Below are 22,498 nucleotides of genomic sequence, written 5' to 3' on the forward strand. Positions count from 1 at the left end.
TGTTGTAGTCTCACATACGTGTGAGTGAGTAAAGAACCAGATAAACCAGAACCGTATTCACTTCTGGCAAGAAGAGGTTAAAGGGCTTCGAACCGCGGCTGAAGTTTCCTTACTCTTCGCACAGCTGCTGGCTGAATCCAAGGAGATGAGCTGTGCCTCCCAGCCAAGCCTGCCCCCGCCGCGGGGCTGCGGAAGGGATTTTCCGTGCGGAGCCCGGCGGCGGAGCGCGCCGGTAGATGGCACTACCGGAGAAACAGCGGCGGCCGGGCGGGGAGCCGGCTGCCTGCCCCTCTGCGGCGCTCGCAGCCGGCTTAGGCGGCTCCGGGGGGGCAATAAATGCCGGGGAAGCCAGTCGGGCACTTGGAAAATGTCTGTCTGCCCTCTTCTGCTCCAATTGCTCCTTGAGGAGAGATATTTAGTCTTTTAAAAAGCTCCGTCTTTCCTTGGGGAAAAGTGCGTGCGCTTCAAACACAGCGTGTGATCAAATAGCTTTTTTTTTTTTCCCCCCAAAAAAGTGGTAGCATTAAGGTGTTTTGCTTCCCTGCGTGGTGTGTGGGAATACACCTCTGGGCAGAGTGGCTAGGATACACTCTTAAATTAACATCAGGCTGTTTTAAACCTGTTCAGCTAGTTACTAGACTTTGAAAAGAAAAAAAAAAAAAAAGAAAAAAACCAACCCAAACCACCCTGTATTTTTGCCCTTTTCACAGGGAGTGGGGAAAAAAAACCCCCAGCAGCCAGGCACTGTGCAGGAGGAAAGGGAAGGCGCTCTGCATTTAATGAACCTGCTTTGTACTTGGCACCGGGGTCCGTGTCAGATCCCTTGTGCTGCAGTGCTTGGCAGAGCATTTATTTTTGTGTCACTCCACTGAAGGTTGTGGACTCTCAAAAGGCTGTCCCCAAATGGTCTTCTAAATGCAAATCTGAGAGTAGTTATTCCCAGCTTCTCCTGGGGTCTTCAAAACGCAGCTAAATTGTTCGATACTAGAGGAAGACTTCAAGGTTAATTCAGGGAATTAGTTAAGAGTGAGACTTCCATAGAGCATCTCTGTATCAGCATATTCTGGATGAATTTGTTTTCCAGAAAAGTTTGCTTTAAATATACACTGAGAAAACAGTGTTTCTTAATGATTTCTTAATTCAGAAAAGGATCAGGAGTTTCATTCATCTTAGGAATTTAAGTGGATTCAATGGCCTAGGACCAAGTACACTTTACAACAAGCTGTATTTCTTCTTATTGAAAATGTTAATTATCTTTTTATAGACAGATGGCACTGGAGTGTAGCGAATGTGTGGTGAACCTGCACTCATAAATGTTTAGGTTTTTAATGTGTGCAGGTTCCAATTTGAGTTTAATTCTGTTTTAGGATTATTGTGATGATTTTAGGGTAATTAATTTCACTTATCTTGGGAGTATAGTACACTTGTTTTGGTACATTAACTTAAAATAAATACTTAAGTTGTATTATTGTGATTAATTTTGACAATTTAGAATAGTGCTTAAAACTAAATATCTACCAAATACAGTATTCAGCTCTTTAGTCTCTAATGACAACCAAGTAAAAATAAGCTTCTATAATGCTGTTTCAATCACAAAGCATATTTTCAGCCTCATGATGGAGAATATACAATAAGTCTTGAATTTTGTTGGTGCTCTGCTTTAGCCGTGGGGATCCATATTCTGTTCCCTGGTGTTTTATATTCAAATTAATTGAAATATATTTAATTATTAAACACTTCTGATGTGAGTAGGGCAGGTGGGAGACCGTTTCTGAAATGAAAATAACTTCATACTGCTGAAGCAACTTAATTGTTCTTTATGACTACTGTAGGGAAATTACACTGTGAAAACTAGGTCCAGAAGTGAGTTTGATTCATTTTTTTTGTGATCCTTGCATTTACTGTTCTTTTTCTATGGTTTTTGTTCTTTCGCTTTATGGTCTCTAACTTGCCTATTTTTTTTTTTTTCTGTGAGTAATTTGCTTTATAAGCACCAGTAGTTTATGTAGAAGATAAATGTAATCTGCTAATTTCTTCTAATTGAGTTTAGTTTAATGTAACGAGTTATCGAAACAATGGTGCAACATTGGGGTGGGAGAGAACTTGCATTAGATATTACCCACCGGCTGTGATTTATTTTTTTTTCCTCTTTTGGAAAGAGCTAAATGCTGAATTGCACTGCAATGATGATTGTTTTCCAAGTAAGTTGAGAGGAGGCTTCGACAACAGCATCTCCCTGTTTCTTGGCTGGTTTTAACTGAACGTTTGTTAAACTAGCTATTCTAATAAACAGGATGCAAAAGCCAAAGGAAGGAGTGTTCTGTAAATACCTTATCCTGAATATTCTGTCACTGGTTGCTGTTGGGCACTAAACATTAGATGGGCCTTTGCCATCTGAACAGCTGGGGCAGTTTCTGCTTCTGGACATTACCTTTTTGGGGGGTTAGATGCAACTGAGCAAGAGCCCTCTATCTGTGGGTTAAGTTAAAATAAATAAAGACTATATTGGTTAGTCCAGCTGGCTTTCCCTTCCCATAGTCCTGTACTTTCTACACGTGCAGAAGAGAGCAGATACAGCTCCTCATTTATCTGTACTTCATGTCAGGAAGATGCCAACCTCAGCCTCTTCTGTTGGCACAGCAGAGCCATCAGAAAGGTGGTAGCTTCAGGTTGGAGCCCTATGATCATTTGGCTGCAGGCATCTTAAATGCCTGATCCTTCAACTAGGAGCAGGCAGTTATAGGGATGAGTAGCAATTTGACCTTCTTGAGGCATTCCACTTTGATCTGTGTATTTTGCTGTCACTAGCCGTGGCTTCTGTCTTGGTAGTACACCACACAATATAAGCCCTGTATTGTTTCTCTATGCGCAGGTAGAAGGGAATAATCCCTCAATTCAAGACACTTACCAAAACTTGCTCTTGTTCCTCATAACCTTTGATTTTTTTTTTAAATAAAAATAATTTTAAAAAATTCCCATGAAACAAATCCCCCACTTGGCCTTGAAGCAGTTTCTTGCACAGTCCCACATTCCTGCATCGTCTCCCTAACCCCCAGCTGAAGGGCTGGCTTATGGCACTCTGGAGTGCTGATGGGGTGGATCAGACCAAAACTATGGATTTTTCTGTTAGGAAATCTTCCATTTCTTTCTCCTTGTATTATCATGAAACTAAAAGCAAGTGCAGGACTGAAAGACACTGTGTTTGACAAGCCATCTCTTTGGGAATATTTGAACTCTGGTAAATGTTCTTTGTGGGAATGACTATTCAGAGTTAGAGCCACAAGGACACAACTGGAGGCCCATAAATCCGAAGCAACTTGGTTTAATTGTATTGTACAGTTTCCTTCTCAAAACCACTCCCAGCTGGGCTTAAATCCAGGCACTGTGTAGGCTTAACACCTCTGAAGCTGGCGTCCTACCATGGGTTTTGGTCACTGACCTGTGCAGCAGAAACATGGAGCAAGTCTCATAAAGAGGCTCTAAAAAGCCTATATATTTAGATCAGAGCATGCTTTTCACACTCATGGGGGAGAAATGAAGTACTTTCTAAAAAAAAATAAGATATTTTAGGTATTGAATGTCAACCCAGGTCTCTTTCTTTTCCATTCTGGAGATTGACTTTTAATCTTACAATTAGAAAATAGTTTTTAAGATCAGCTGAAAACATTCTCACAACTGCTTTCAGACATATTATTTTTTTTTTTTTCAGGTTTCAAGATGTGGGAACTTAAGGTTTCTCATCTTAAATTTCAGTACTTGGATCAGAGGTGGAAAAACAAATCTTGTTTTTAAACTGGGCATACCACTTAACTAATTCTGTATTCAAAATTAAAAACCCAGCAAAATGCTGCCTTGCTCTTTGCTAGCCTCTCTACATTCAGTTTCTTAGTGTAAAGAAGAGAGACAACCATATATGCGATAGTAGTTTATATACCTCTTTGCCAGAAATCCAGCATTTATTATCTGCTGCTAGGTGCCTGGTTCAACTTCTATACTGTAGAGTAAGAATAAAATAATGTTGAATAAGCTAAAAATAGTGACACATTTACCAAGTAAATGCGTCAGGGAGATATGATTACACTGGACTTCTAATACACTTGTGAAGTTTATGGAAGTTTGACTTGTCTCTTTTCTAGCCAAAGAAGCCGCTCAACTCTACTCGTGAGTAGTGAACTGGAGTTGAAGACCTGTTGAGGCTTTTCTGTGATAAATCCTCTTTAGGTAGAGGGCTAAGCTTTAAATGCTGGTTGGTTCATAAGTATTTTTCAGAATTAAGTTGATTTGAGGTTAAATTCTGCTCAGACTCCAGCTGAGGCAGTGCTATCAGTGACATCAAGGTCTTGGCTGATGCTGTTGAGACCAAACCAAACCCCCAACTTTCTGCACAATAATGGCTGTTATTGATAGTTGGCTGGAATTCTGTTTGATGGCATAAATGTAACTGACAAATGCAGAGACTCTTTTGCACATGAAAAAAAGCAGATCTTTTTTTAATACTTTGCCTCCAAATACACTATCTTGATCTGAGACATGCTGCTTCACAGAGTAATTACTACTTTCATCTTTATAAAAATCTATGGACTTGATTCTTGAGTCTTATCTCAGGGGCTGCTATCTCCTTGCATTTGGTGACGTGCAGGAAATGCAGCCTGAGCACGGACCTCGGCCAGCAGAGAGAGAGGGTGAGGTGGCTCCAGGGGACTCCGCAGCTCTGCTGGCAACAAGATTTTCTTCTCTCAGGTTTAACTTTGTGGAAAAGATCATTTTGCTCTTGACTGGCTTTACTGAAACCCCACAAACAGCGTTTAAAGCTGATGCTTGAAATGACTTTATGTACTAATTCTACACATAAAGTGACCAGAAATTATTATTTGAAGACAAACAATATAATTTCAGCTTGAATAACTGAAAGCCTTTAGGTACTGTTATGAAACCCTTTACAAAGTAGATGGGATTTCTAAATATGTTTATTTTCAGGGTCAATAACATTGCCAGTCAAAACCCAATCAAATCTTGAGCTTGGCTTAAGACATGTTTCAGGGCATTTTAACTTCCATTTCATAGTTAATCTTTATCACTCATGCTTTTTTTTTTTAAAAAAAAAAAAAAAGCCTTCTTTTGCTAGCACCAGAAAAACTTAAAATGTGTAAGTAGTGATGTAAACCTACCTCATAATTCCAGGAACTTAAGCTTTGAGGAAAATCATTCATCTGATAAGAGCTCAACACCCTCATGGAAGTATTTGGTTTGTTTTATTTTTTCTTTTCCTCTCCATGTCTTAGTATTCACCAAGGGCAAGAGCTAAGCATCTATTCCTCGATATGCCTGTACACCTTATCTCTTGGCTTGCCCCACACCCACCCCCGAGCTGCCACCCATCTTGATGGCTGCAGGACTTGCAGTGACACTGTTCTGGTTTTTAAGCACAGGAAAAGCCATTGCTTAACTGACCAATATTTTTGTGGATAGAAACCAGGTGGTAGTACGTGTGAAGGTAGTGCTTAAAATCAGGTGTCCCTAGCTTCTTTATACCCAGAAGATACATTTATGTAGTTAAATTTGCCCCTCAGAAACTGAAACTACATTTCCTTTTCCACTGTCAGGAGCACATATTTATAGAATGTGTGAAGTTGCTTCGTTACCTCATCACTAGACCCTCTTTTAATGCTGCCTTTTCCCATTGCTGTTTATTTTCTATGCTACTCCTGTTTTATTTTCTCTCCACTCCATTTATCTAGTTTGACGTGGGGTCCCACGCTTCTACCTCTTCCATGATGCTTCTGTATCTGACTGCATTTCTCCTTTTTCTGGGTGGTGAACATCCTGCAGCAAGGACAGTGCTGGCTGCACCGCATTCTCTTTATCCCCAGGATGCTTTTGTGACGCAGCCTGTTGCTGCGGGGCAGGATGCCCAACATCACCCCTTCCAGCTGGTGAAGGCTCTGGGCTAGCTCTCTTCGGCAGCGGTTAGTCTGCTGCTTGTAAGCCCATTTTGCTCTGGTTTGCGGAGTTCCTGTTGCAGTGGGGGTACTGAGCCATCACAAAGTCTCTGAGCTGCTGTAATCCTACTCGGAATAACTGAGCGAGCGTACCACTGACGTACTGCAAATGGAAAACAGAGCTGGCACAAAATGGGATTGCAGCAAATGTAACGGCAAGCGTACATCAGGACCTCGTAGAGCAGCACTTGAACAACCAGTATCTACGAAGGATGGTGTAAGATCAGACAGAAAGGGCACAAGTTCTCCCTATAGTCTTCACATTTTGCAGGTGACACAGAGAAGCAGTAGCAAAATGCAGGATTTGGTGTCATGGGCTGTTCTGTCTCAGGCTGGCTCCAACCTCAGACGTGTAAATGTGCCAGCTGGAACTAATGTGGTGGGTGTAATGGGAGTGGAGAAGGACGAAACGGTGGAGAGGGAGGAAATGGTTCTGCCACGTTCTCGTTCCTGCGGGTGCTGGGCTCCTCTGCAGGGTGAGCTGAGTGGTGCTGAGGCTGTTGCTGCCGCCAGTATCCCTGCTCCTCACTGAAGGACAGTCTGTGCCGCAGCCTGCAATCGCAGGAAATGCTCCACCAGTCTCTGGGGGGGCAATGTCCACTCAGGACATGAGGACGCACCAGTCACGGTGGTGCAGGGCCCGGAAGCAGTGATTTAGCGCTAAGGGTCTCTCCGCCGTGCGAATCACTCCTGCCTTAACTTGGGCCCTTCCCGTGTGCCTGACATACGATGTGACGCTGATCGGGGGACCTCCTCTCTCCTTTTGAGGTACCACTGCTTTCATGGGCTGTGGGTGGGCTCCTTGGCATTGCCTTCAGTTACTACTTGGGTTTTCTTTTTTTTTCTTTTTTTTTGGTAACTTGTGGCAGGCTCAGTCTAATCTCCCATTTCACACAGCTCTGATTACCATGCTTATGCCTTTAAATCACTGCTGTGATGAGACCAGCTCTCTCCTCGTTACCTTCTCCATCTAGGATGCCTGTTTTACCCTGAGTGCATATGTTACTCCATGTGTCGCACCAGAATTTTGTTTTTCAGCATTTGGCTCATTTCTTTGGGCTGTGTAGAAGTAATGTATTTTAGTTGTACATAAACATGATGATTTGTATATGCTGTGTTGCTGCAGTATGCAGATTTGAGCACCTGTAACATAATTGCTTGCACTCTGTACTGTAACAGAACTATTCATTTAAACGAAAGCTTATTAAGTTGTAGCCCTTGACAGGGGAAAACAGAGCAATTCTCAGGACTTTTCTTGGCAGAACAAGACCTTCTAACACTTCTGTATTTTAAGATGGTAAACCAAGTTCATTAATTGCTATTTCAGAGTCATGAAGACTAACTATTCTCTATGTTCATCAAACACAGACTTTTAAAGAGAAGGCTGTATACTGGATATTGCTCCCATTTACTACATGTATGTAATACAAATAATCTATTATCTCATGTGGAAAGCAAAAAAAAGATTAGACAATCCAGCATCATAGTATGGAATATTTATCAGCATGTGTTTGAAATGGATATATTACTTACTGATACCACCCAGGCCACTTGAAGTTCCTGCTTACAAAAACCTTCTCCACCCCCCACATTGCTACATGTATTTCATTTTTGTGTTAAAGAAGAAATGGTTTAGGACTGTTTAAAGATTGAGGTTAATCTTTATTTCTCGGCATTTTATAAGCATTTCAACTGCTCAGAGGAATCCACAACTCACTTTAAAAGAATTTGACTAACTTATGCCTTAATTTCCTAACGTCTTGAATCTACTGAAGTATCCAGGAATTTTTGAACTCTGGTGGGGTGAAAATTTCTAGCTTAGTAGGAGACAGAATTGTAAAATGTCAATTCTAAGTAAAGGAATTATTCTTGTTCCAAATCTGATTCTTGCCTCCCACCCAACCATTTCTCTAGGCTGGGATTAAACAAAATACTTGTGTTCCCCTTTCTTTCACTTTTGCTGAAGAACATAGTTCTATGCTTTTTATACTTTAGGTAACTCTGCCACTGTATTCGCCTAACTTGCCAGTGAGACTTATTTACTACTGTAAAACAAGATATTCCGCAGAGCTTTGGATACATACCTAATACGGTTTGCTGGAAAACATTGCTATTGAGAAATCTGTTACCTATATGAGAATTAATTCAACCTGCTGGTGCATCATTGGGCAGCATAAAATGTTTATGTGAGCAGAGGACTGGACCAATTTGCTAGTGAAATGAAAGATATAGTAAATACTATCTTAATATTGCTACACAAATGTAATTACTTTGAATGCGTCAGCTTCTTTTGACTTCAGGCCGCTCGGCTCTCCTGGATTCATCAGGCAGAGGCAGCTCCGCGGGACAGATGTGTGTGCCAAGCCAGGAGGAAACGCTCGCTGCAGCCCTGGTGGTCCCAGGGTGGTCCAGCTTCTCAGGGAGAGGACAGATGCGTGGGAGGGGAGGTGGTGGCTTATTTTAGCCGTTGCACTAGATTCTCCTGTGCAAGGGAAGGAAAGCCTTTTATTTCCCTGCCTCCCTTTGGCTAGGATGATGCTAGCAGAGCTGCACAGAGCTCTTACAGAGGCTGTGATGAGTTACAGTGAAGGAAGTGCCAGCTATAGATGGGAACAGCCAAGTGCTACTAACCACTGCTGGTGCAACTGAAGTATTTTGTGGTTCCTCTTTGTCCACATTTGACAACCCAAAACTGCAAGGATGAGTGCAATAGAACCTTCAGTGACTTGTTGCTTTCCTTTGCCTGCCATCTTCAATAGTGCCTTCTTGGTGACACCAGTGATGATGCAACCTGCAATCTTGTTGGCTTCTTTTGCTCTTTGAGTAACTCCTGGGGCTCGTTAGGTGCTGCGCTGGCAGCTGACTTACAAACTGGTGATGGCTAGAAGCTGCTGACCTTACGTAGCTCATCATGTGCCCTTTCCCTCTCCTCCCAGAGTGTCAGTGACCAGCATGGACCAGCCAGAGGGCTGCCAAGGCATAGCACTGCTGCAGCACCGGGACCTCATTGATCCCAGAACTGCGCTACAGCTTTTATTCAGGTTTTGCCCCCTGTGTGCCAGAGGAGAGGCAGTAGATCCTGGCAAAGAACATTGCTAGGAAGGCATCCTCACCTTTCCTGCATGTTGGTCCCAAAGAATTCCTTAAAAAGTGCAACTGCTTCCTTAAAGTGATGATGCACCAAAACTCTAGTTTAAGGGTCTAAAAGAAACAACTTCCTCCTGCAGCTTGCCTGTACTAGTCTCTGATCAGATGGTGAGAGACGCAGTCTTAGCACCCGTCCTTGTTTCAGTGCTGCTGCTCCAGACGCTGCACACGTTGCAGACAGACACAAGGACAAAAAGTGTCCTGTTTGCATTTTCAAGCACCAAGGCAGCCTGTAGTGTTAATAAGTTAGCAGTGCCAGCAGACAGATTAAGTTTCCAAAACCCGAAGAGTTGCGACTATCATCACCTTACGTTGTGTTACCAAAGTAAACTAATAAGCAGTCTCAAACTTTACCTGTTCTCATTTTAAGTTCCTCATTTGAAACAGAACAGCATTAGCTGCCTAATATCACTTGTGTCCTTAAATATTCTGCAGGGACATCTTCAGAAAGTCCTATGCTTTTGCTAAGTTATTTCCTGTAATATTGTGTGCAATGAGTCTGAAAGATAGTGACATAGATTAGCACTTCAGTGTCTCGCATGCAGAAAGAGGCTCTGTTAAAGGTGAGGAATGGATCTCCTGTTGGAGGACAAGCGGTCAAGGCTCTGTTCCACGGTAGGCTACTTGCGTGATTTGGAAACACCACTTAGACGATACTTGCGTGCCGGTGCCTGTATTCTTCTCCCTTTTAAAAAAAAATAAATCTGGTCTTTGCACACTTTGTCTGTGGCTGTATCTCTGTGCCTTGTTTTTACAGAGGAAGATAGTCATGCTCTGTATCCAAGGCATGTTAGAGAGAAATGCATTAAGGACTGTGAGGTCATCTGATGCCATTTTAATAGGGGCTCTAAGCATTTTAAATAATAAGTTCTATTAGGCTCTGAGACCAAACTCCATTTCTTTAAAATGAATTTTGATTGTAAAGTCAGTGAAGTGAAAACATGCCATGCCCCTCAGAGCGACCTAAAGTACGCTTCAGGAATGGGGAGGACGGCTATTTTTATGGTGTTGCAGAAGTATCATGTTAAGTCATTGGGGATTTATCCTGATGGAGCTGCCTTTGGTGACTCTTGTGTGGCAGACCTCAGAAACACTAGTTTGCCAGGACTTTGCAGGCAGTTTTTCATGAGACCCTACTGCAGGCTTCTGCGCTGCTTCGAGGTGTGAGGGGAGCTGCATTGCACCCTGTACATGTACCACCTCCAGTTGCAAAGTCATCACCACCTCCAACTCTGACTAGAGCTGATGGTCATGTTACGAAGTCCTGCTCCTTTACAAATGAATGATTTAGTTTATGGCAACAAAAAAGGGAGCTGTACGGCATGGCCTCAGCCTGCTCCCAGACAGGTCGGGGAGTACGTGGCAGCAGCGTGCCCAGTCTTACGAGTGGTGATGAACAAAGAGCAATCACAGAATCACAGAATGGTTTGGTCTGGAAGGGACCTTAAAGACCATCTAGTTCCAACCCCCCCAGCTGCAGGCAGGGACACCCTCCACTAGACCACGTTGCCCAAAGCCTCATTAATCCTAGCTTATGTGATGGTATTGCACCATCTTATGTGACGGTGGGTATGGCAATGTCTGATCTTTTACAGTTCACAAAAAATAAAAAAACAGAACCGACTCATCTCAATATATTTAGATATTTCAGTAAATATTGTGATGGTTCTTCCAGTTGTTTGGCAATAACTATACCCTGGCCTTGCGCATTATGTTTTCTTCAAAGTTGGAGTTCATTTAAAACTTTATGAAAATAATATGTTAATCATTGAATGCTGAACATTCACTTTTTACTCTGTACTTTTGACCTCAGCCATGAAGCTTAGCATGGAACAGGTTGCTTCTCCAAAACCAAAAAATCTCTCCCCATTTCTACCTTCCAGTCTAAAAGTTTCACTTACGTGTCCTCACCAGAACCAAACTTGTCATGGGGAGAAAGAGGAAAGGAAAAAAGAAAAAGTTATACTCAAAATCTTAGACTGAAACTCCTTTCTGCAGAGGAGGGCGAAGGAAACCTCACAGACTGAGGTTTTAATGGTGATTTTGACGCTTGTTTAGTTTGCACCTCTTTTGATACTTTCACCAAACCAGCTTTCTGTCTCACGTAGTTTAAAAAGAATAATGATGGAGACAAAAACTTTAAAAGTAGTACTGTGACTTCCCTGCCTCTAGCTAATAAAAATATAGACGAAAGACTAACCAGCGGATAAACACAGGCCGTGCTCCTCCAGTTCCCGAATTATCCTGTGATCCACTCAGCTCCTTTCTAGGAGCCTAGTGTCCCCATCCAAACTTCAATGCCATTTCACCTGATCACTCCCGCCTCTGTTGGCCATCCGGGGTCTCCCTCTGTCCCCATGCTTACAGTGAAAGCTAAATGGTAGAAGATATTTTCTAGTGTGCTTGCTTAAACGTTGCTGCTTTGGAGACTTCACAAGTGGTAAATAGGAAGCCTGGCTTCTTGCAATAAAACAGATACTTGTATACTCTTCCACGGCAGATTTTTGCCTGTGGCTGTGAGACCCTATTTATCCTCTCAGATTGTGCCTGCACATGCTGTGCATCTTGCTCGCTGTTTGCGGGCCCAGACTGAACCCTTGACTCATCCCTGGTAGAGAAAAATAGTAATTAGGCAGCCTGGATAAAGCGCTGCAGTATTGCTATTGACAGCCTTGGAGAAATCAGAAAGTGGCTTTTTCTGAGGGAAGTTTGATGTATTTGCTCTAGATGAAAAGAAAGGCCAAAAAAAAAAAATCTATCCTTTTATTGATTATTAAGATTTTAATTGTCAGCTACCACTGAGCACTCATATTTTGTGTGGGTTTGTGTAGCAAGGTCTGATTTCTAGCTAGGGTATGGATAGAAATTGGTTGGTGCCTTCCTTTCTTTCTCTCCCTCTCTTTCTCTCTTTTAAAATGGAGAGAGAAATTTGAGGGCTTGAAATATGTTAATGAGGCAAAGCATTAATCGGTGATCTACTTAAATGATTAGTAATTCTCCTTTCTCACTGTTTTATTGCATCCACATGAATATATTCGTTTAGAAAGGAAAACTGTTAAATGTTATCAAAGGCTATTCCTCCTACTGAAATCCAATAAGTTTTATCATCGTGCCATCTCCATTACTTTTAATGAAAATTACTGTTTAATTGAAGTCATATTGCTACTTGTGTGTAAACCGTTTTGGCTGTTATGGAAAGCCATACTCTATCTCAGACTGCAGACTTACAACTGTGTTAACAGTTACCTAATTCAATGTTTGTAGGTGCACTATTACTCACTGTTGGACAGCATCAGTCCTCAAAAAGGCTATTAAAAAATGTATCTAAATAATACAGGGTAATAAATCTGGGCTATAGTCTTTTATAGTAGATCAGCTGATATGTCAACAGTTGAGCAGTTTGGTAAATCAGTTCAGTCAAGTGAGCTAGGTTAATGCAAGGATTTTAAATACTTTGCTAGCCAGTTAAAACTGAGCCAGAACTGGGTTATAGTACGATCATGTCATCAGCTTCTCCAGAGTCCTGAGGATTTTGTAATGAACAGCAGCACGACTGAAGTACAATTAGGGCATTTGCCTATGTCCTCAGACTGGTCCAAGCAGCATCTATACTCATAATGAACATACGTAGCCTTCTCCCTAGTGATGGGAGTGTTCTGAGGGTTTGGGCAGAAATTAAATTTTCCTCTGGAAATTTTATATATATATCATAGCACTTCTATGCTAAAAACCAAACCACACATTTCTGGAGCAAAATCTGATTTTTCTATAGCAAAAATTTATGCCTAGGTATTCCAGCTTAACATATCTTCAGGGATATCACTTTTTAAATAGGGGGACTAATGATTCCTAATGATTCCTAACCATAAACATTTTGTGTGGGAGCACAGCTCTTTCCGCAAGACGCAGGCAGGCGGATACTGGCAAGTAGAGGCAGCTGCTTCGCTCTTGACAAGGACTGTGGAGGAAGCACTTGGTGGCAGGACGCTGGAGAAGAAAGTTAAGAGACTGGATTGGAGAAAAACACGTAAGCACGTGATAGCATGCGCAAATGACGGCCAAGAGGCAGCCTGGCAGTCCTGAGAGGCGGTCAGGGCCAGCTGGGAGAGACTCAAGAACGGGTCAATGCACCAACCCCAGTGTTCCCATCACCTGCCGGTGTCACCAGGAAGGGCTCAGCTCCTGACCAGCCGCTGCGGTTCTCTCCGAGGCTAACGGTACTGACGGCAGTCGCGGCTGGTGCACAGGGATTGAGTTTCTCAGACGTTTTTCCAACATCGATGTGTTAAACTAACTTGCCCACCTTGAATTTTAAACAACAGTTTCTGACTCCAACTCCACCACCGCCTAAGTTGCTGAAGAGTTTTAATTAATAAGTTTGCAAAAGTAATGAGAGATTTTCTGATAACTTGCAAACAGAGAGAGGCAGCTTTCTCTGCTTATTAATCTATATGTTACAAATCACTTCTAGCTGCTGGTATAAAAAAAAATCCAGTTTGATGAAAATTCATGTTTCTCACCTTTTTTTGGCAACACAGAAACAAGCTATAATTTTACCTATTAAACCCAAACTCTGTTGTAATTTTGTTATTCAGAAAACTTTGCAGTAAATTAATCATCAGAATTACTGGGCTGCTTTATTTTAAATCAGTCTAAGGAGTACCCAGAGGCTTTTTTAAAGTTGGATTTTTTTCAGAGCACACTGTAGATTTGGATGACTAAAGAAATATTTACTAAGAATATTAAAAAAAGCACTTGTTTCCCCCTCTCAGAATAAAACAAACCCTTGCCACGTCTTCACGAGGACCCCGTGCTCCAGAAAGTAGCACCCATAACTCGCCTCTTCCCCTGCACCTCCACAAAGGGTTTTTGCCTGGAAAATAACAAACAGGGTGTCTTCAGCTGTGTCGGTAACCAGCATCTCTGTCAGCACCAGGTAACGCTGCTCAGATACATCTCATAAATCCTGCTGGAAGTCAAAGAAGAAGGAGCAGAGGCACAGGGCCATCGCCCAAGGGGAACTGAAAGGAAAGATCCGTGCAAACACCAGTGCCAGCCGAGCCGACCGCTCCTCACTTCACGTGGTGCCTAATCCAGCCTGTGCCGGTCCAGGCAGTTTTACAGCGTAGTTTTGCCAGCTGCGTGTTAGCGGTTCTATGGCAAAAAATGCCACACTGATGTTCACGTTGTCAATGCACTGGTTGCCACTGACAGAAGGAAAGATATTGCCACCTGGATGTCTCAGTTGCTTAAGAGAACAAGCACTTTCTGCTTCTCCCATTTCAAGACTCTGACATGGCATTTTTTTCTTTTTTTTCTTCTTCTTTGAAATTAGGCTTATTTAATAAAGGATTTTGCTGGATTACTAAATGCAATTGCATTTAGTAATAGCTATATTCCATTTTGCAATGTATTGTAATGTAAGTAAATATGTAACTAAGCATTTTAAAACATGAAACAGTAAGAAAAATTTTCATTGCGACAGACTCTTGCCTGCCACATTGTATTTGTTTAATGTCGATTTGCCTTCCCATAGTAGTGAAATGCCACATCCATATTTAAAATCTGAGGTATCGACAACATCTTCTGAGCACATAAAGCTGTTTTGGCAAAATCAAAGAGCGCCTGCCATGCTGCAGCTACAAAAATGAAACAGCTCATCAATTTACCAAAAATCTGCCTACAGACAAGGCATTCTCCAGCCTTCAAAAACCTGATGCTTTTCTCACACAGGAAGAAATGCTTGCCATGCCGAAGTCAGCGAGAAACCTCCGCTGACTTCAACAGGGCCAACTGCTACGAGATTGACAGGGCTACCATTATGCTTTAAAATTAAACTTATGCACATGCATTCACAAATAAGAACTGTAACAGCAGAAAGGCTTAATGCAACAGTTCTAGGGGAAGTGAAAAATCCCAAAAGAATATTCTGCACTTTGAGATTCATGTGTTACTCACAAAGAATCTAATTTTAATAGAAGGTCAAACCTTTAATTTTTTTTTTATTAGCATGTGAAAATCTCACATTTCTTCAGCTGTCACAGAGCACTGTTAGAAATGGAGTCAGAATCTGCTGATTGAATTAAAGTGTGGTTTCTCAGAGACTGAATCAGTATTTGTTTTGAAATTACTCCTAAATGATTAATTACCCACTTAAAAGCATAAGCAAACCTTTGGCCTCATAGCATCTCTACAATCTTTCACAGCATAAAACTAAAAGGTTTCTGATATCTGTAATTACTTACCAAAATAAAGGACTTTTTCGTGTGGCAGTTTTGTTTGTAAATGTTTTATTAAAAAAAAATTCCTTTAATGCTATTAGTCAATACATGTGTAATAATACTTAATAAAGTATCACGTAGTAGTAGGTATTTTGGATTCAGGAATGTAATGGTTTTAACTAAATCATCAGAGCTCTGTTCCGCTCCAGTCTCTTCTAAATTGTCATTTTTTTCCAGAATTTAAACAAACTCATTCTTTGTCAAGGTACGTCACATCCTTAAGGCCTTGCAAACTTTTTAGTGATTGAACCAAAACAAAGAGAGAGCTCGGCTTTCTTGATCTGAAGACCACGTTGCTCTTGAGCTTAAAAAGGTGCCTGCGGTTTTCAAGCAGTTAGTGGCAAATCAGCAAGAAATCAGAGGAGAAGGGGCACTTGGAAATCAAAACAGTAAAGTGCACAGTTATACTGTCCGAAATTGTATTAATCTGATCCAAAGAATATGCTGGACTGTGGATATTTAATACAATTTGGCTTGCATGGACCATACAATCACGATCGGACAGAAAGGATTTTCTTTTTCTTCCTGAAGTCATCTACAGGATTTATGGAATTCAATTTTCAAGGGTAGCATACTGCAGCTCTTTGGATATTGATCGGTTTCCTAAGTCCACAAGGAGATGGAGAAGGGGGGAAGGTGTGGAGGGTTGCAAGGTGTCCTCATGCCTTCTGTTTTATTTAGATGCCAGTACTCTCCAGCTCCCCGTCCTCCAGCCCTAATGCAGCATGCGACCTAGAAATCATAAAGAGTTTCTCTTTATTTGTGTACTGTCTTTGAGTTTGCTGGGATTGCTCTCCTGTTTGTTCTCTGCTGGTAGCCTTGAGGGAATCCGTGTTCTCACCTGGTTCCTCCTCACAGTCCTGGATTTTACTGGCTGGGGTGTTGGCAACTGACTCCAAGGAGGTGCCTGCCTCCTCCAGGTGGCTGTAGCCCTTATTGCTGCTGGAAAGCTCAGACTGGGAGCTCTGGGAGTCCGTCCTGGTGATGGCAGGAGGGGTTGAGGGGGGTGACCCCCCCAGATCCAGAGATTTGGAGTAGCTAGAAGATGCCTTTACCAAGAGGTTGGAGTCTGGGCCCCTGCTGACAGCCGGGGACCGAGGTGGCTCCGGGAAAAGGGGACGCCTGGCATCGGGCAAGCAGCTGGTGCTCTGCCGCCTGAGAACCAGCTTGTGCCTCCTCGTCCCGCAGCCCCCCTCGATGTGGCTGCTGCTGAGGTCAGTCAGGCTCAGTTCAAACTCCCCCCGGGGGATCTCCTGGGCTCCCCGCTCACCAGGGGGCCTCCGCCAGCTTCCCCCTCCGCCGCTCGGCGCCAAGGGCAGGAGAGTGAAAGCACTCAGTGAAGAGCCGACGATGGAGCTGGCTGTGCTGCGCCGGTCCCAGCTCTCCGGCGGGCTGCAGGGTGGGCTGGTGACAGTGCGGCCAGCAAGGGCAGCACGCTCCCGGTAGATGCTGTACACAGCCTCAGGCAGGCTGGGTGGCTGTGGTGGGGTGCACAAGGAGGAACGCCGTGGCGAGGACGCCAGGTCTGGCGGGGAAAGGGAGACACCCAGTCCTGGTGGCCAGGAGCTCTTGGCCAGCATGGCCGCAGCACCCAGGCCTTCACCACCAGGCTTTAGCTCCAGGCCCCGGGACTGCACATAGTTGACAAAGCCGTTGAGAGGGGCTGAGGCTGGGGTGCCTCCGTCCTTGGCCCGCAGGCTGTGGGCATCGATGACAGTGGAGTAGAGGTCACGCAGGTTGATGATCTTGGTCTTCTTGTCACGGTTCTCATGCAACACTGCGTTGGCGCAGATGAAGAGGAAGATGCCGATACCCATGATGAGGGGGCCCAGGACCTTCAGCTTGTCTGAATGCAAGTAGCTCGAGAAAAGACGGAAAAGGAAACCCACGGAGGCCTGGGGAGACGAGGCAGTGGGAGGGGACTGCGGGGACCCACGGGTGGCAGCAGTAGTGGAGGTGTTGGCTCTTGGGGGTGACTCTGGATTGATCCCTGCTTGTGCCCCTTCCTGGCTCCGGGAGCGGTTCTTGGGGGTGCCACCCTGCGGTGCCAGGTACCGACCCCCGCTGAAACTGCCTTCTCTGTACACCTGGCTGGGCTTCGGCCAGTAGCCCACCACGGCCAAGGCGATGCCCACCAGCAGTACCAGGATGCCACAGAGAGCGATGAGCCCTGAGAGGGAGCACAGCTTGAGCTTGCCTTTCACCACCACCACGTCATTCTTGCGCTTTTTTTTTGCCTTGCGTTTGCGCTTTGGGACTTGATTTTGGGGTCGCAAGGGGTCCTGTTTCCTAGCCGAGATCCTCAGGAGGCCTCCAGTGGCGATCATGGCTGGCTACCTAGAGCACTGCCCCCTACGGACACTCCAGCTCCTGCAGTGAAAGGGAGAAGAAAAAAGAAGATGATGAGGACCAGGGGCAGACCTGCAGCACAAGAGGTGTCTGTTTGCTGTGCCTCATTCAAACTCTTGCTAATTAAAACCTTCAACAAGTGGGAGGGGGGTTGACACCAACAGGCCAATCTCCCTTGCCCACACAGCTCCTGTGTGCGAGAAAAAGACAGGCAGACTGACAGCATCGAAGCAGCCATGTGCCCCACTACGGTCTTGCCAAACAGCTAATTAATTTCTTTACGCTCCAGGTAAACGATAGCAGGAATGGTATTTGCTGGAGTAAAGAAAAAAATGATCTTACTGGTCTCAGAAGAAGCTTGCAAACCACCGCAGCTCAGAGGATGCTGAGCCCCACTCCCTAACAGGATCTGGGGTTACACTGCACACTGACTGTGGTTAGCGATGTCACATGGGATTTGAAGGGATGGGGGAAATAAAAGCAGGAAGGCAGTCTATTTGATCTACAGATACCCTTTGTTTCATTGCACTACTTACACATTACTGTGGGGAGGGTTACACATATTACTTGCCTTTCTTAAACAAATGGAAAAGGAATTACTGTGAAATGCACAAGAGAAACATTTGAACACTGGAAAGCAGTGCCCTGTGAAAGTTTCTTCCTAGCCATTTGCACTTGATCTGCAATATTACAGAAATTCATCTCCCGCCCGCAGTCCAGAGGCATCCCTGGTTTGGGAACACGTGCGATGCTCCAGGTAACTGTTATGTAACAGCAGCAAATTCCACTCCCCCACACCACAACCCCCCCCCTCCCCCCCAGAAAAGGGAGATGGTGGCTGGCAGGTAAGAGATGGCATGTCAAATCTTATTAAAGGAGGAGCGAACCCTTGCAAGTCACCTGGGGAAATGGCAATGACTGCTTGTAGGGAAACTGGCAGGGGACTAAACACTGAGTGTTTATGGCTTTTGTTTTACTGGACCATCAGAAGTCATCTCTCGGTTCCAGTGATCTGAGCTACAAAACGCAGTGTGTAGGAGCAATTCCTGCACTGTTGCAATTCTTTTTGGAAGATATTCCTTCAAGCTACCGAGGAGCAGGATCCCCTCCCCCCTTTCTCTTTTTGAGTGTCTGATTTTTTTTTTCTTTAAGGGAGCAAAAGACGACAGCACCAAATATAACACAATTCACAAAGTTAAATTCATTGCACTGAAAGCCAGTTAAGTAAGCACCTAAAAAAAAAAAATTTTTGCTCCCCTTCCCCTGCTCAGCTTTTAAATCTCCTCTCTTTTCTGTTCTATTCCGAGACTTGCCACGTATGCGGTAATTTTGTGTCCCATTTACTCCCTTTGTGTTTTTCCCAGAAAGAGAGGGGTGTTGTCAGCGAGGACATTGTTAAATTACTCTCCGAGGTGCCGCACGCTCAAAACAAAGAGCAGAGACTTGTCTTCTCTTTCCTACCGCTGAACTATTTTTTTTTTTTAAAAGAGCATTTTTTGTTGATGCAAAAGTGTAATTATCAGAGCATGCTTTGCTTTAATGGCTGGTTCGTTGATCTCATTCTTTCTGCTGCCCCACTAGCCAGCAGCCTATCTCCTCTACCACGGCGAAAACAGATAGTAATCAGCTCCGAGGAACCTTCCCAATTCGGCATCGCCTGGCACCTAGTTTTGGCGAGGGAGAGAGCCGAGCTGGGCACGCGAAGGAGGGCACCGTCGGACCACCGGCCATTGCCCGCGACCGCAACGCAACAAACCAACCCGGGACTCGCAGGGGCTGCAGCCGCATTTCCCAAGAACCGACCGCGACCTCCATCCGCACGCCAGCCCACCGCCGCCGGCTCCTTAGGGGAGCCCCCCAAGCGCTACCCCGACCTTCTCGGTAAAGACCAAATACAGTTTTAAGAGCATTAACAGGACCCGGTTTAACCCCTTCCCTCCCCTCGGGCACCACAGTCGGGGCTCGCCGGGCTCCGGCTGCCGGGGCAGGGGCCGCCACGCACCGTTGTAAAGGCGCTCCGGCAGCAGACCCCGGGGCGACAGCCGGCGGTTGCCGCTGGCTCCGCCGGGTGCCCCGCGGGCAGGGCGGGGGCACCGCGCCGGCCGGGCTCACCCCGCAGCTTCCCCGCCGTCGGGGCAGGGCGCTGAGCCACGCCGGGCGGCAGCCCTGGGCCCCCCTCACCTCGGGGCGCCGGTCGGGGGTCGCCGGCAGACGGAGCCGCCGGTCAAGATGGCAGCGGCGGGGGGGGACGCGGTCACTTACCGAGGAGGACCGGGGAGAAGTCCGCGCGGGAAGCGGGCGAGCCGCCGCAGGGAAGAAACTTTCCGGCCCGAGCGGGCATCCCCGCGCGGCGCCCGCCCCGCCGCCGCCGCCTCGCCGCCCCTCACGGCCCCGGGCGGGCGGGCGGCGGGGCTGGGCCGAGCGCCGGGCGCCCCCTCGGCCCCACCGCCGCCGGCCGCGTCAGGGAGCTCCGCGGGAGCGCTTCCCCCTCGCCATGCCGCATCCTTCCCGCCGCGGGGCCGGCGCCCGGCAGCGCCCGCCCGCCCTCGCCGCCGGACCCGCCGGCCCGGCGGAGCCGCTGCCTGTGCCGCCGCCGCTGCGGGCGGTGCGCGGCTGCCGCGGCTGCCGGCCGGACTCGGCGCCGTTGCTAGGAGACGGGAGCCGTGACACAGGGAAATTGCGGCAGGATGGCCGCGGCCGCTTCCCCCCGCCCCCGCCACCTGCGCACCTGCGCCCGCCCGCCACTGCCCCGCCACGCCCCCGCCGGCCACGTCACGCCCCCCGCCTGCCACGCCCTCGGAGGCCCCGCCCTCAGCCGCCACGCCCCGTCCTCCAGCGCCCTGCCCGGCCTCGCCTCGCCCCGCCATGTTGGGCGTGCCGTGCCGTGCCGCGCCGCGCCGCGCCGCGCCGCGCCCGCTGGCCTCTTCTTCCCCCCGTCAGACAAGCAGTGGCTGTGGGTGAGGTGCAGCCTTTCTTCTCCTTCTTTCTGCCCCCTTCTTGCCCTGGGGCTGTCCTCTCCTGAACCACATGAGGTCCCGTCTCCTCTCACCACCTTAGTCCTTCCTGGGGTTCACCAGGTCTCCCATGTGGGAGCTCAGTAACGGGAAGCGGGAAGTCCCTCGCTCTCCTTTCCACCAGTCATGTCACAGCAGCCTCAGGCTCAGCTACCTCACCTTTGGTTTTTTCCCCCTCAGGTTTGCAGGAATGAGTAGGGAGAAAGCCAAGAAGCAGGTGAGAAGATGAAGAAAGAGGATGAAAGAAGAAAGTGGCAGCTGAGATACCTCAGTGGTGTCACCCAGGATCTCTCATTTTCAGCAGAGACTGGGAAACGATGTTCTCTTCTAAGCTGCATCGTGAAAACTCTGATTAAATTGAAGCTATCACCTAAGTGAGACGTAATCTAGCATGTCCCGTCACACTCCTCCTCTTATTCATGAGAGGAAATTACTGTTGATTGCTGTAGTCGAGTCTTGTTACAGGTCCACTGTGAGCTAGAAAGGCAAATCTTAGGCAGGTATCTCAGTAAATACAGAAAACTCATCCTGTGGCTTGGGTTTGCTCCTAAAGTGTATTGCATGGTTTTCTGGGGTGGATAGACCGATCCTACCTTTTTGTACAGTGGCCTTGGATTCCTCTTGAAGCTGGGACGTGCCCTAGCCTGGGCCAAACCAGCTCTCCTCTACCTCTGCTTGGCCTCTTGTGTGGGAAGACTATGCTGTGTGTAAAACAGCCTGCCAGAAACCGAGGGACAATAAAGAGAACGTTTATGGTCTCAGACTGTGTTTTTAAAAATAAAGGATCCAACACAGGTTGGGAAAATTGTCAGAGAGATTATGTCTATCCAGTTAAATTGTATATATTCCAGCCTCAACAAATCTGTGATTCTGTGAATGTTCACCCAGGCTGTGCTATTCACCCCAACTATCAGTGACTGGTTTGAGAACAAACAAATCCTAAAGCTGCACATATGCATTTTAATTTCATTTGCAGTTTATCTCAGCAAAATCACTTGGGGCACATTTCTTTTAGTACATATATAACTTTTGGTTATGCAACAGGCTTGAAATTTAAGATTTATGATTTAAAAACTTCTTTTTTAAAAATCTGCTTTGAACGGTCTCAATGAACCTGAGTCTTCTGACATTCAGTAATTTGCTTTGTGTTCAGCCCAGACTATCAGAGAAAACCAAACATATCACATCTGTTTCCACTGGAGACCTGTATCACATCAATAATGCAGCATCACCAGACTCTCCCTGAAAGGCTCCTGTGTTAGAGAAAGAGGGAGAACGAGAGCGATTTTTTAAAGGGCAAAGAGCTCTTTTCCCTATCTGAGTCATATTTTCTATTTCTGTCAAACTAAACCATTCTATTTAGCTATCTTTTTATACAACAGCCTTTCCATATTTTCATTGCTAAAGTTTTGAGTGATTAGGCTATCATCACATTCACAGTTTTCAAATTACTCTTAACAAAATGTGTTGTAGGTGAGGCCAAATCCTGGAAAATAAGAAATATGTTCTTGGATGAAAAGCTGCTGAAGATGTTCCGCAGTAGCTAGCAATGCAATCTTAATTTGCTTGACATGATGATGACCGGTGGTACAATGGCAGGCTGAATCCTTCAGAGCAAGCTACCTTGCCGAGTTGCATGCCCCTACCTATCCTACGGATTCTTCTTCTTAACACATGCATTGGGGGCTTTAATGAAACATTTATTTTA

General features: G+C 45.7%; 1 protein-coding gene across 1 annotated transcript; it reads right to left on the reverse strand.

Annotated features, from left to right (window-relative positions):
• Positions 1–15,419: 15,419 nt before the first annotated feature.
• On the reverse strand, positions 15,420–20,472 carry TMEM200C (transmembrane protein 200C). Its single transcript, XM_054816446.1, has 2 exons — positions 20,039–20,472; positions 15,420–17,797 (listed from the first exon to the last, which is right to left on the reverse strand). Exon 2 carries the CDS (start codon positions 17,752–17,754, stop codon positions 16,105–16,107), a length of 1,650 nt encoding a protein of 549 aa, XP_054672421.1. The 5' UTR covers positions 17,755–17,797; positions 20,039–20,472; the 3' UTR covers positions 15,420–16,104.
• Positions 20,473–22,498: the final 2,026 nt, after the last annotated feature.

This window comes from Grus americana, chromosome 2, assembly GCF_028858705.1.
Source record: "Grus americana isolate bGruAme1 chromosome 2, bGruAme1.mat, whole genome shotgun sequence".
Taxonomy (NCBI): Eukaryota; Metazoa; Chordata; class Aves; order Gruiformes; family Gruidae; genus Grus; species Grus americana.